The sequence below is a fragment of the Pleurodeles waltl genome, chromosome 4_1 (genome assembly GCF_031143425.1).
Source record: "Pleurodeles waltl isolate 20211129_DDA chromosome 4_1, aPleWal1.hap1.20221129, whole genome shotgun sequence".
In the NCBI taxonomy this organism is placed as follows: domain Eukaryota; kingdom Metazoa; phylum Chordata; class Amphibia; order Caudata; family Salamandridae; genus Pleurodeles; species Pleurodeles waltl.
In genome coordinates, this window is record NC_090442.1 from 636,946,490 (window position 1) to 636,961,392 (window position 14,903).

At 45.3% G+C, this 14,903-nt stretch overlaps 1 protein-coding gene across 1 annotated transcript in view; it reads left to right on the forward strand.

Moving 5' to 3' along the window:
- Positions 1–14,903, forward strand: part of MON2 (MON2 homolog, regulator of endosome-to-Golgi trafficking) — a 775,721-nt gene that overhangs the window by 593,793 nt on the left and 167,025 nt on the right. Inside the window, 1 exon segment of the mRNA XM_069229077.1 lies at positions 7,136–7,279. Within this exon segment, the coding sequence (XP_069085178.1) occupies positions 7,136–7,279 (144 nt within the window).

Here is a 14,903-nt window from a genome sequence, read left to right on the forward strand (position 1 = left end):
ACATGCTCCATATCTCTGAGAGAACTGCAAAGGACCTGCAGTGGTGGCCAACTAACCGTGTCAGCAGCACACCCCCTCTCCCGTCCCCAACCAGTTCTGACAGAGGTAGCAAATGCTTCACTCCTGGGATGGGACGGCCATTTGGGACAGGTGGAGATCAGGGGACCCCGGTCTCCCGCAGAATGTGTACTCCACATCACCCTATTGGAGCTCTGTGCGATCCCACTTGCATTAAAAGCCTTTTTACCCTCCATCAAGGGGATGCCAGTACATTTATTCACCAACAATACCAGTGCCATTTGGTACTGCAACAGCCTGGGCAGGGTGGGTTCGTAGACCCTCTGTCATGGAGCCCTGCGTCTCTGGACCTAGCTGGAATATCAGGACATATCCCTGGTGGTTCAACACCTGGCGGGCTCTCTGATCGCCAAAGCAGACAAACTCTCATGAAGATTCGGATCACGAATGGTGTCTCCATCCAGAGGTGGCACAAGGCCTCTTCCATCAGTGGGGAGAACCTGGTTAGATCTGTTCGCCACCAGTGAGAACGTGCAATGTCAACACTTCTGTGCACTGACGTTTCCAAGGTTGCTCTTGTTTGGCGATGCTTTTCGTCTCGAGTGGAGCTCAGACCTCCTGTACGCCTTCAGCCCATACCATTGCTGCCCAGAGTTCACAAGAAGATGAGAAACGACTGGACCCAAGTCATTCTTGTGGCTCTGGACAGGGCACAGAGAGTCTGGTATCCTGAACTTTTGAGCATGGCCATCGGTCGTCTGATCAGGCTGCCCCTTTCAGAGGATCTTCTGTCACAGCATCAGAGTCCGAGTCCTCAAACCTGTCAACTGTTTCCTTCTTGCACGGTGATTGAGCGGCAGCAGTTGAAAGCTTTGGACCTTCCTCCGGAAGACTGAAACATTTTTGTAGCAGTCAGGTGTCCCTCCACCAAGACGGTATACGCCTGCCTTTGGAAAAAATTTGTGGCAGGATGTACAGAGAGATAGATTGATCCCCTTCCTGCTTCTCTGTTATAAATTGGGTCTTCTGCTAGCAGAGATATGCGCCCTCCCCAAGTAGGTACCACAATCCTGTCATGGTAATTCCCAACACAACCTAAATTATCCTGTACTCACCCTCTGGTAAATTGACACAGAGCAGGCAGGCTTAATTTAGAAGGCAATGTGTAAAGTATTTGTGAAATGGCTTATAGAGTAACACAGTGAAAACACCACAAAAAGTACTCCACACCAGTTTAGAAAAATAGATAATATTTATCAGAATAAACAAGACCAAAACGACAAAGGTCCAATATACACAAGTCAAGGTATTGCTTTTTAGAGGTTTAAGTAAGTCTTAATTTATAGGAATCAGTGCAGGTATCTCTTTAGGACACAGTACCTGGGATGTGTCAAAAACAAAGACTATGCGGGCCACAAGGAAGGTGAGCTGCTGGAAAAGCAAAGTGTTGCATTGGTTCCTCAGTGCGCGGGGGTGATGTGTCAATTCTTTCCTCACAGGTGAGAGGATGTGTCGGTTCATTAGTGGCAAGGGAGGTGATGAGTTGATTCTTTCCTCGCAGGAAAGGCGATGCATCGGTTTCCGAATACGCAGCCGCAGTTCCTTACTTCGGTGTAGGGTTGATGGAAAAATTGACACCCAAGAATGATGCGTGGAAAATCCAGATGCGCTGGGATGATGAAATCACATTGAAACAGTTGCTGCGTCAATTCTGCAGGCACTGTGTCGATTTATCTCAGCCGCAAGACAGGCAGTGCATCAATGCTGCAGGCTTTGTGTCAATATTTTCAGTTGCGTCAATTTTTATGACACAGCACATTGAGGCATGGATTTTCTCTTTTAGGTGAAGTCTTTGATGGCCCTGAGACTTCTTAATAGGAGCTGAAAAGCCCTTGAAGATCACTTGTGGTGGGAAGGGAAGGTCCTTCCAGCAGAGTCAGGGAGCAGCAGGGCAACAACCAAAAGTAGCCCTTGCAGAAAAGCAGTCCAGGTGAGTCCTTTGGGCAGCACTGCAGTCCGTCTGACAGAGCCCAGTTGTAGGTCCAGAAGTGTCTGATTTTTAGGGGGTCACAGACCCAACATATATACCCAAATGTTCTTTGGAAGTGGGTGAGACTTCAAAGAGTGGTTTTGAAGTGCACCAGTTCCCCTTTCAACATAGCCCTGTCAGCCAGGAGATCTGAGGGGGGTTATCAGTCCTTTGTGTGTGGTCAGGCCTCTAGCCTTTGAAATGTAAGTGAGAGGTCCTCCACTCTTCCTGCCCAGTAGAACCCATCAGTAGGCAGAAGCAGCTGAGTGTCCTGTGTTTATGGCTGTCTGCATGGTATGCACAAGGGAGCTGTCAAGCAACACAGACCAGATGTGAATTGGAGACAGGCTGTAAGGCACAGTGAGCAGTAAGTACAGATGAATGCCTCCTTTCTAAAAATGCTGTTTCTAAAATAGTAATGTTAAATCCAACTTCACCACTGAGCAGGAGTTCTCACTGCCATTCCAACCACACCAAACATGACAATGGCACTCTCTTCAGATCAGAAATTACCACTAAAAAGTATAGAATCGAATTTCCAATTCTAGCCTATGAGAGGAACAGGCTTCACAATAGTGAAAAACGACGTTGGGAGTTTTTCACTACCAGGACTTCTAAAACTTACAAGTACATCTCCTGCCTTTTACCTACATAGCACCGTGCCTTGTAGGCTACCTAGGGGCCTAACGTAGGGGGTGCCTTTTGTGTAATAAACGGGGAGTTGAAGGCTTGGCAAGCAGTTTTGCATGCCAAGTCGAAGTGGCAGTAAACTGCACACACAGGCCCTGCAATAGCAGACATGAGACATGATTAAGGGGCTACTTACTTAGGTGGCACAATCAGTGTTGCAAATTTACTAGTAGCATTTAATTTACAGGTCCTAAGCACATGTAGCACACTTTGCTAGGTACTTACAAGTACATTGAAAATGCTACTTGGGTAGAAGCCAATGTTACCATGTTTTAGGGCAAGAGCATATGCACTGGTCAGCAGTGGTAAAGTGCCCAGAGTCCTAAAGCCAACAAAACCGAGGTCAGAAACAAAGGAGGAAGGCAAAAAGTTCGGGATGGCCCTTCAGAGAGGGCCATTTTCCAACATCCTCTTTCGCAGGTGCTTCTATTCATCCTTTCTTTTGCTCAACAGGGCTGTGCTCTAGACACTCTCAAGGGCTATCTTTCTGTCTTTTCAGCATTTCTACGGTTGCCTTGCCAGCCATCCTTCTTCAAATACTCCTTTGTAAATAGATTTTTGTAAGATTTACAACATTTGTTCCCACCTTCTCTTTTCATTATGTATGCCTCAGTGGACCTCAGTCTTGTCCTCAGTTTCCTTATGTGTGCTCTTTTTGAGCCTTTGCAAAGTTGTCCTCTCAGGCTCCTACCATCTAGGACCTTTCTCATGGCTATAACATCTTCCTGGAGGGTCAGTGAACTTCAGGCCTTGTCATCCAAACCTCTTTATTTTAATATTCACCCAGGCAAACTGATACTTCGTACAAGAGCTTCCTTCTTACTAAAAGTGGTTACTCCCTTTTATGTAGGCCAGTACATCATTCTGCCTACTTGTTATGCTCCCCCACATCCCTCTAAAGACGAGGAGAGACATCACTGTCTGGGCCCAAAAAGAACATTGACGTTTTACCCTGACCGCACACAAGAGTCTGGGGTGAACGACCAACTCTTCATGGGGTATGTCGCAGTGAAGCAAGGTCAGGCCCTGCAGAACCAGATAATCTCCCAGTGGGTTGTACTCTGTATCAAAATCTGCTATGCATTGGCCAAGAAATAGCCCTGTCAGGGTTTACATGCTAATTCCACCACAGCTAAAACTGCGGCCACTGTGTTAGCATGTGAAGTTTCAGTCCTGGATATCTTCCAGGCAGTAACGTGGGCTTCTTTGCATACGTTCCCATACCACTGCTGCCTCGGCATTCAGGTCAGTCAGGATGGACGCTTGTCGATCCTACCGGTCTTCCTCATATGTAATTGGTCCGTAGACCCACCACTGGGGCGGTATAGCTTGGGTATCTCATCTAAGGTAGGGAATCTGTGGCTAGAAGTCTCTATCAGATGGACAAGTCTTTGGTAATGCCTTATCTGGTAGAGAGTCTGGGCTAGATGTATCAAGCTACCGGTTTCCATTTCTTAAATAGTGAATTTTAAGAAATTGTTATTTGAGAAATGCAAAATGGGATGTATGAAAATTCCGATTCAATAATAGCGATTTCTTAAAAATCCGAATCGCAATTAGGGAATGGAACTCCATTCATCCCTATGGGCCTGTGGGCCCATAGGTGTGAATGGTTTTGCATTTTCGAATTTGCTAATTCCTGTTAGTAATTCGCAAATTAGGTAATGCAAATCCCAGGGTGCTGGAGGCCTAGGGCACCCCTTTGATGTTCCCCCCAAAAATATTTCTAAATATCCCTAAATTGAGTCGCAATTTCAGGGAATCACTATTTTAGAGATCCCTTGAAATTGGCCTGCGTATGCCTTTCATACTTTCTGAAAGCCATTTTTGCATTTGCGAACAGTGGAATATTGTGATTTACACCGTTTGTGAACGCTGAAAGCTTTGATATATCTGGCCCTCTGTCTAGTGCAGGCTCCTTACTGACCCACCCATCCTCTCCTCTCTGCAAATTGATTTCTAAGGATAGGGCTGTTACCCTTTCAGGGCCCTAGTTTTCCACAACCGTGGTCACTGTTCTTTGTGGGTCTGTGCTCCTGACATGAAGTGTCACAAAAAGAAACTGTCAGCAGTGCACTGGGTTAACGTTTATAGAGGCACCATGCACGTCACTTTCAACACTGAAGACTTCACGTGGAACCGATTGACGCCACTCACAAGCGCGCAGGTGGTACTGCTCACAAAAAAATCCGTATCCAGTCTGACGCCTGGGAATATTTCTAAGGTAAGTAATCTGCAGCTAAAAGAAGTCTCTACCTGATAAGGCGTTACCAAAGTAATTTGTTCAAATTGTAGAATGTCTTTTATATGTATCAAAGTTCTGGAGAGAAGAACGCTGTGGAGATCAGTGCCTTTAATTGGAAGAGATTACAGTTATTTAGTCAAGGATTTCGTGATTTGTCATTGTCTCTAACCTTTTATATAGTGCAGTTCTATTAGGCTGCAATGCAGTGCTTGTTCCCAAATATTAAATTTGTGAGTTTTTAAATAGCATGTTTAGTGTGCCTGAGGCGTGGATAAGAATCCCTATTATATCCCAAACCTTAGCACCTTACCACTGTTAAGTGGAAAATGGTATTGCTCTTGGCGGATACCTGCAGAGGAAATGATGTAGGATGAGGTTTTGAGATACATAGCATCCAGCCTTTACTGCTGTTTTTCACCCAACCCTGTGTATCTGGAAAATTGAGTTTTAGAGATTTCAGAGAAATCTGACTGATCCCTAGTATGAACAGAATTACACTTTACAATTATTAAAATATTACTGCCTCCTGTGCATACAAGTATCGGGAGAGATTGACTGGTATTGCTCTCTTGCTAACTCATCAACATGATATCAGATAGTGTATGTTTTTTTAGTTGAGACGGATAAGTTAAGTATCTAGTTTGCTAATAGTAATTGGATTTAACACCCCCTCTGTTGTTTGTGCGTTCCAAATAGAACATGATAATATATTCAGCCCCAGATTTGATATCAGTAACATTGTGATATTTTTTTCCACCCTCTGTGTCACTAATTTACCAACTAAAAGTAAAATAAGAAGTAAAGAGAGAGGGAGTGTGTGCATTTGGTCATCCCTCTTCAGCCATTGTTTTTATGTGTTTGTTATGGTTTGTCATCGCTTGGACTGGCTGTCCAAAAAGACCATGGCATTTCCATTGGTGTTTACATTGCCCTGTTTGTGTTCCCACTTTTATGGCAGGTGTTCAGTAGTCATTTTGTTACAAGAGCTAGTTTATGCTCTTTGATGCATTTACTTTACTAAAACAAAAAAACACTTTAATAGCTTGTTTATGGCTTTTTTTGTAAGTGATTGTGGTTTGGATTATTATACTTGTTATAAAGACATAGGGGGTCATCAGAAGACCGTACCGCGGTCAAAAGACCGCAGCGGTCATTCTGAGTTTCCCGCTGGGCTGGCGGGCGACCGCCCGCCCAGCGGGAAACCCCCTTCCACGAGGATGCCGGCTCCGAATGGAGCCGGCGGAGTGGAAAGGGTGCGACGGGTGCAGTTGCACCCGTCGCGATTTTCAGTGTCTGCTATGCAGACACTGAAAATCTTTGTGGGGCCCTGTTAGGGGGCCCCTGCAGTGCCCATGCCATTGGCATGGGCACTGCAGGGGCCCCCAGGGGCCCCACGACACCCGTTCCCGCCAGCCAGGTTCTGGCGGTCAAAACCGCCAGAACCAGGCTGGCGGGAAGGGGGTCGGAATCCCCGCCGGTTTCCCTTTTCTGACCGCGGCTTTACCGCCGCGGTCAGAATTGGCCTGGATGCACCGCCAGCCTGTTGGCGGTGCATCCGCGGTCCCCGGCCCTGGCGGTCTATGACCGCCAGGGTCGGAATGACCCCCATAGTGTTATTCACTAATTGCCCTTGTGCATTTATTTGTTGTACTTTACTGTAATGATAACATGTTGGAATTACATGTTTTTGTTCAAGTAAAGACGTGCTTGCATGTAGGCTGCCTAGAACATACAAAGAAAATTCTGAACTGTTGTTTAAATTATCTACAAACCAACATTTTGCTATCTATGTCTTTTAAGTTCACTACTTCAAGTGCAACCCTCTGAATCCATTTCATAACACTCTCCATTGAGACTACAGTTTAACTCTACCAATGTAGTTTGTTCTGAAAAGGGACCCTAGATCCTGCTCCTATATTGTTATAGCCAACCTCTTTCTTCTTTATAGGATTTTCTCTCTTACACACTCAGACACCTAACTATCCTCAAACACTTTGTCTAGCAATACGCCAGACTTGTTGACTTTGCCAGTGCTTATTGATGATTGCCTGTACCTTGTGTAACATGAATAATGATTTGGGCCATCTGGACTGTGTGTATGTAAAATTTCCTGACATGAGTACTGAATTCAGAATTCATCATTTTCTTTTTAGGCCATCTGTATAGGGCCTGAAAACATGCAGGCCATGTACCCCGCAATCTTTGGGCAACTCCTGGCATTTGTGGAGTTCTCCTGCAAACCTCCTCAGTATGGGAAACTGGAAACAAAGCACATAGCAAATGCTAAATATAATCAGGTATTTTACTTTTTTTTAATGCATTGCCTATAATTAATACTTAAATATAAAATTGTTATTGTATTACTATTACTGTGGAGGTTTTGCATGGCAAATTTCCTAGTTATAAAGGAAAGTTAAAGTTATATTTAAGACATTTAGGTGAGGATAATGCATTTCTTCCTTCACTTTATTTATACGACATGCAAAATAATTAGCACCTAAAATAACACTTTTCATAGAACAATAGGAATAACATAACAGAGGAAAATAAAACATGTGACATTATCTTACCACTTCCACTCTCCTCCCCATCTTCCTCTGTCGTCTCGACCCCATTGGACTTATTATGTCCCCTTCTACATCCTGTATTTTTATTAACTCTCATGACTACTTCACACCTATTCCATTCCACCCATTGCCTATGGATCCCTTGTCTTGCTCTTCTATATTTATTCATATTCCTATCCTCACACTTTCTTATTTTAAAGTATGTCAACATCTCCCACAGTGTATTTATTATAGCTTGTGTTATTTTTTGAAGTATGTTGACTTTAACTTGTTGTATGTACCGCACATGCTATAGCAACACAGAAATTAATAAACGTGACCCAAAGAGGGCAGTCACTCCTACATAGCTAGGTCAGATACACCAACCTGTAACATGTCGACGATTCCTGACAGGAGAGGGTATTGAAGATGACCCTCATTGCTAGTTTCTGATCTTGTGGAAGCATTTTCCTACACAAACAATTTTATTTAAAATAGGTGGGCTCTTGTTAATATAGGATAGATACATCCACACTATTCTAGGGCTGAGAATAGATCTAGGGTGCTACAGTGGTGTGGGCACATTGTCCTTGTTAGTGATACAAAGATTATTTGCATTTCATGAATCATCAAAAATGTCCCAACCCACAGGGACTGGGCCCATTCATAAAGCATACCTTTCGCTTGATGTCCTTAAAACCAAAGGCTTACTCCAGTATTAGAACTTTGATAGATTCACATGCTTGAATACTTCCCCGTTGTCGAGATGGGAGTCTCCGGTGGAATATACAACCTAGGCCTGAAAATGTACATATGCAATACATGGCCTAGGCCTCAACAGGATAACCTATCATAGTAATTTTGTCAAATACACCCAAACTCAAATTTGAACCAATCAGGTTGCCTCACCCCTTAGAACTCCCTGTGTGGAGCTGCCTTCCCTCAGATTTTCCAATCATAAGTGCTGTATTGATGAAGAACACTGAGAAAAGAGAGAAGGTGGGCTCCCCCCGGGAGGCGGGTGGGGGGGGCGCATGTTAATCTATGAAAGCTTCCAATACAGTTACAGGTAAGTAACTTATTTCTTACTCCAGTATTGGAACTTTCATAGATTCACATGCTTGAATAAGACTAGCAAGCAGTAATCAGCACATTTTCTGTATTCATAAAAACACTGTTTATCATATAATAAGATATCATCTGCATTAGAACAGGTAAGTGCAAAGCAAAAAGAGCTAACCCACTCATACATAAATCTATATGCATAAGATGTACCTTAATACTGAACAGAAAATGTGATATTATAGCAGAAGCGGATGGCGGGAAAACAAATAGCTCACCTTATCGGAGCAAATGCCTAAGAACTGCTTGACCACCACTGCATTTCGGAGCGTCTCAGCATCCAGACAGTAATGCTTCGTGAAGGCGTGTGCCATTCTCCACATCGCTGCTCGACAGATGTCCGGCAGGGACACCGCAGAGAAGAAAGCACAGGATGTAGAGACCGCCCTGGTGGAATGCGCACGTACTCTGGAGTCCAGGGGTTGATCAGCCCTTTGATGGCAAAAGTCTACTGCACTTGAGATCCATCTAGAAATTGTTTGTTTAGTGACAGGATGGTCTCTTCTGGGCGCACTAAAAGCAACAAAGAGTTGATTTGATTTCCGGATCGAAGACGTTTGCTGCAAATAAAACTTAAGGCATCTTTTGACATCAAGAGAATGAAGCAATCTTTCTGCTCCAGTCTGAGGCTGTGGAAAGAAAGCCTTCAGCACCACTGGCTCATTAATATTGAAGTCTGATTGAACCTTGGAGATAAACTTAGGATTTGTTCGCAGGATGACTTTATTGCCAGCAAATTTCAGAAAGGGTTCCTGGATGGTAAATGCTTGAATCTCGCTGACTCAACGAGCACATGTTAAGGCCAAGAGAAGCGCTACCTTCCAGGTTAGGTATTTGATGTCTGATTTATGAATGGGCTCAAATGGCTCCTTCATTAGCTGACCCAGGACTGTATTTAGCTGCCAAGCTGGAGGCGGGGCTCTGATTAGAGGAAAAGCCTAGAACAGACCTTTCATGAATTGCTTGATGAGCTTATTAGACCAGAAGGATGGCCCCTTAGAAGGCCGTTTATATCTGGAGATAGCAGCCAAGTGAACTTTAACAGATGCATGGACGAGACCAGAGCATGCCAGATGAAGACGATAAGGTAAAACCTGCTCTGGAGCGGATGTAAGCGGGTGAATGCCATTAGAAACACACCATCAGCAAAATCGTTTCTATTTTATTTGTATGTTTTACTAATGCTAGCAGCACGCGCTTTAGCTAGAACACTAGAGTCACTAGGAATATTCAAATGGCCAAATTCATTGAACTCAGGAGCCATGCACATAATCTGAGAGACTTGGGAGCCGGATGCCTCACTTGGCCCTGGTTAATGGTTAATAGCTCCAGAATCGGTGTTAACCTGATGGGAGGACACGAGGACAACAACAGAAGCTCTGTGTACCAAGGCTGACGTGGCCAGGCTGGAGCAATTAGGAGTATCTGACATGGCTCCGATTTGACCTTGCTGATGACCCACAGAAGTAGAGGTATCGGAGGAAAAGCATAAGCATAAATCCCTGACCATGCTATCGAAAGGGCATTTCCCAAAGACCCTGGTTGGTGATGCCAGCTTGCATAAAACGGGCATTTCGCATTCTGGCACGTCGCAAACAGGTCCAGATTTGGTTTTCCCCAACTTAGGAATATTGCATCCAGCGTCCCCTCATTCAACTCCCACTTGTGGGAAGATGTGCTGAGCCTGCTTAGCGAGTCTGCTGTGGTGTTGCTCACTCCTGGAAGGTGTTCTGCTCTTATGTGCACTGAATGTTGAATGCACCAGGTCCAAATGCTCTAAGCTTCCTTGGACAGCAGATGAGATTGAGTCCCTCCTTGTTTGTTGATGTAGTGCATGGTGGTCGTATTGTCCGTTCGGACCAGCACCGATGAGCCTCTGATTCTTGGCAGGAAAGCCTGCAGTGCCAGATACACAGCTGTGAGCTCGAGTAGGTTGATGTGAAGAGTAGCATGAGGAGGGGGCCACCTGCCACTCACTTGAAGGTTTTGAAGACATGCACCCCAACCATCCATCGAAGTGTCCGTTGTTATCGTAAATGGAGGGACCTGAGCTAAGAATCCTAAGCCTTTAGAGATGTTTGCCAGTGTTGTCCACCAATCGAGGGAATCTACGATCCTTGCTGTTATCTGTATGATGTCCCCGAAGGAACCTTGCCTTTGTTTCCATTGTTTGTCGAGCTCTTCTTGTAGTGGGCGCATCTGAAGGTGACAGTGGGGAATTAGATTGATACAGGAGGACATCATCCCCAATAATGATTTGAACTTTGGAACTGAAAGAGACTTTCTCTTCTTTACTGCGCCTGCTGGGGTGATGAGTTTGAGTTGTCTTTCCTCCGCCGGGAAAGCCTTTGTTTGAGTCATGTCCAATATAGCACCCAGGAACACTATTCTTCTGGTAGGCTGAAGATGGGACTTCTTTAGATTGAGAGTGAGACCTAATTGTTTGAACAGGCGTAAAGTGGTCTTGAGAGAGTAACATAGAGTCTGGATATCGGAAGCCTTCAGTAAACAGTCGTCCAGATATGAGAATATTTGGTGTCTGTAGCACCTCAGATATGCTGCATCAGGGGCTAGGCACTTTGTAAAAATCCAGGGAGCGGATTTGAGTCCAAAAGGTAGCACTTTGAATTGAAAGTGCCGCCCGGCTACCATAAATCTTAAGAATTTCCTGTGCTTCGGGTGAATGGGTATGTGGAAGTAGGCAACCTGCAGGTCTAGGGAAGCTATAAAATCTCCTCAGTTTAGAAGTTGTAAAACATCCTTCAATATTACCATGTGGAAGGACTGCTTCTTTAGATATTTGTTGAGCTCCCTCAGATCCAGGATGGGTCTCTACATACGAGATTTCTTTCTGATTAGGAAGAAGCGAGAATAGAAGTACAATAGAGAATAAGGTACAGCGTCTATCTCTCCTTTGGGCAACATGACATCTGTTTCCAGAAGGAGAAGATGTAAATGCTGTTAACGTACCCGGGAAGGCGGAGTCTCGGGGGGCATGCAAGTGAACTCTAGCAGATGACCATAAGTTATTATGTCCAGAACCCACTTGTCGTTTGTGATCTGATGCCAATGTTGGAGTGATGTTCAAAGAAGGAGAGGTAGCCGGCCCTTGGAGGTTGTCATTGTCTGCAGGAGGTGTCTTTAGATTGTCTCCCTGACTTTCCTCTGGGAGGAGGTCTGCTGTACGCCGACACTGGAGGCTGTCTCTGATGATATTGGGGTCTTAAAGATTGGAATTGTGAGGAATAAGCTGGGTACCTGAATGATTGGTAACCACCTCAAAAGGAAGAGTGCCCTCTACCCCTGGCCCCTTGAAAGGGTGTGTGCTTATACTGCAGCGATCCTAAAGACCTGGCAGTATCAGTGTCTATTTTGATTATTTGGAGACTGTCATCCACATGCTTGCCAAAAAGGTCTTGTCCATCATAAGGGAGGTAAAGAATTTTGGTTTGTTCATCCGGTTGAAAATGTGTGGCTTTAAGCCACCCTTGTCGCCTTAAGACAGGTGATCCAACCAGGAGCCGAAACCCCATTGTGGCTCTGCAGTGGGACCTGAAGTTCCAATGGACACAGCATCCGGGAAATCTTACCGACATGGTTCAGAACCCAGAGGGAATTCCAAAGGATCTGCAGTGGTGGTTGATGAACTGCGATTGGATCAAAGGCAGACTCCTCTCTCTTCCCCAACCAGATCTTACAGTACTGACAGATGCTTCACTCTTGGGATGGGGCGGCCATCTGGGAGAGGCGAAGGACAGAGGTCTATGGTCTCCGGCAGAATCTGGGCTCCACATCAACTAATTGGAGCTTTGGGTGATCTGGCTAGCATTGAAAGCATTTCTTCCGGTTGTGAAAGGGAATCTAGTGCAGGTGTTCACGGACAACACTACTGCAATGTGGTACTGCAACAAGCAGGGTGGTGTGGGGTCGTGGACCCTTTGTCAAGAGGCTCTACGTCTCTGGACATGACTGGAACACCAGTGCATAACCCTGGTGGTTCAACACCTGGCAGATTCTCTGAATGCCAGATCAGACAAACTCAGCCGGCGAAGCTTAGCGGATCACGAATGGTATCTCCATTCGGAGGTGGCGCAAGGACTTTTTCAGCAGGGGGGGAGAGCCTTGGTTAGATCTGTTCGCCTCAGAAGAGAAGGCGCAATGTCAGCAGTATTGCGCGCTGGAGTTTCCGAGGCGGCTGTCGCTAGGCAATGCTTTTCGTTGCGTGGAGTTCAGGCCTCCTGTATGCCTTTCTGGTTATACCACTTCTGCCCAGAGTTCTCAAGAAAATCAAAAACGACTGGGCCCAAGTAATCCTAGTGGCTCCAGATTGGGCACAAAGAGTCTGGTTTACAGAGCTTCTCAGAAAGAGCATCAATCCTCCAATCAGGTTGCCTCTTCGGAGGATCTTCTGTTGCAGCAGCAGGGGAAGGTTCTCCACCTGAACCTGTCAACTCTGCGGCTTCATGCGTGGAGATCGAGCGGCGGCAGTTGATGGTTTATGACCTCCCTCCCGAAGTCTGTAATGTAATTCTGGCATCCAGGCGTCCCTCTCCTAAGACGGTTTACGCCTGTCATTGGAAGCGTTTTGTATTATATTGCACAGAGAGGTCTATTGATCCTCTTCTTCTCTTTCTAATATCCTTCTTTTCATTCTGACACTCGCCCAACAGGGTTCTACCTTAGCGACTCTTAAGGGCTATCTTTCTGCCTTCTAGGCTTTTCTTTGACTGCCTAATCAACAGTCTTTGTTTAAGTCTCCTATTGTACAGAGATTCTTAAAAGGGCTTTTACATATGTTTCCACCTATATGTTATGCCCCAGTGAGACCTTAATCTGGTGCTCACTTTTCTTATGTGTGCTCCTTTTGAGCCTTTATGTAATGGGCTGCTCACCATCAAAACAGCCTTCTTAGTGGTGATCACATCTGCCAGGAGGGTAAGTGAGATGCAGGCTTTATCATCAAAAACGCCATATCTCACGGTATATCCTGATAAAGTAGTTATCAGAACTCATGCCTCTTTCCTCCTCAAGGTGGTGACCCCTTTCCATCTGGGTCAGAACCTCATCCTTCCCACCTTATTTGCTCCACCGCATCCCTCTAAGGAAGAGGAGCGTCTCCACCATCTGGATCCAAAAAGAGCGTTGTTGTTCTACCATGACTGCACAAAAGAGTTCTGGGTGGAGGACCAACTCTTTGTGGTGTACGTTGGTTCAAAGAAGGGTCAGGCAGTTCAGAAACTAGCTATTTCACACCAGGTTGTTCTCTGTATCACAATCTGCTACGCATTGGTTAAGAAGCAGCCTCCTGAGGGCTTGAGAGCTCACTCTACAAGGGGAAAAGCTGCTCGAGGCGTACCGGTCTGAGACATCTGTCAGGCGGCAACGTGGGCTTCCTTGCACACGTTCGCAAGACACGATAGCCTGGATAGGTGAGGAGAGATGGGCATTTTGCTCGCTCGGTCCTACAGGACTTTCTTGTATAAAGTGTATATGCGCAGCCCACGCCAGGAGGTTATGGCTTGGGTATCTATTCTAAGGTAAGGCATCTGCAGCTAGAAGTCTCTATCAGATGAAAAAGTTACTAGTTACTTACCTTCGGTAACAAATTATCTGTCTAGCTGCAGATTCCTTACACCCACCCATGCCTCCCTGCTCTGCAGATATAATATGTATTTTCAGATTTTAACCCTTTTTCAGGGCATGTCATTTCACACAGACAAACAGAGAAAGTTGGTTCTTCCATGACTCTGTGCTTCTGGCGTGGGAAGTTGTGGAAAAGAACTGACGTACTCGCGCCGTGGTGGTGACGTCACAGATGGCTCCAATGATGCTGATGACGCCATGCGGAACTGGACGACGCACGTGGATCTGAACAACGCCACGTGACGGTGTGCGCAGGGTATTGCTCAGCAGAAAAATTCCGGATTCAAAGCTGGCGCCAGGGAATTCTAAGGTAAGGGATCTGCAGCTAGATAGTCTCCACCAGATAATTTTTTACCGAGGGTAAGTAACTTGTTTGTCACGTAAAAAGAAAGTGTTAGGTATCAACAGATTCACCATTTTGCAACATGATGTCAGGAAAGCGCCCACAAGACACCTTATGCCTTTTGAGAAAATGTTCACAATATATTCTGGTGCTAAGTTATTGGTTTCAAATTTATATAAACTAGTCAGTATTCCAGTAAGAAAGGTCAAATGAACCTCTGTGCCATAATGGGAAAGAGTTCTTGGGAGGGACATAAAAGAGGTTGCT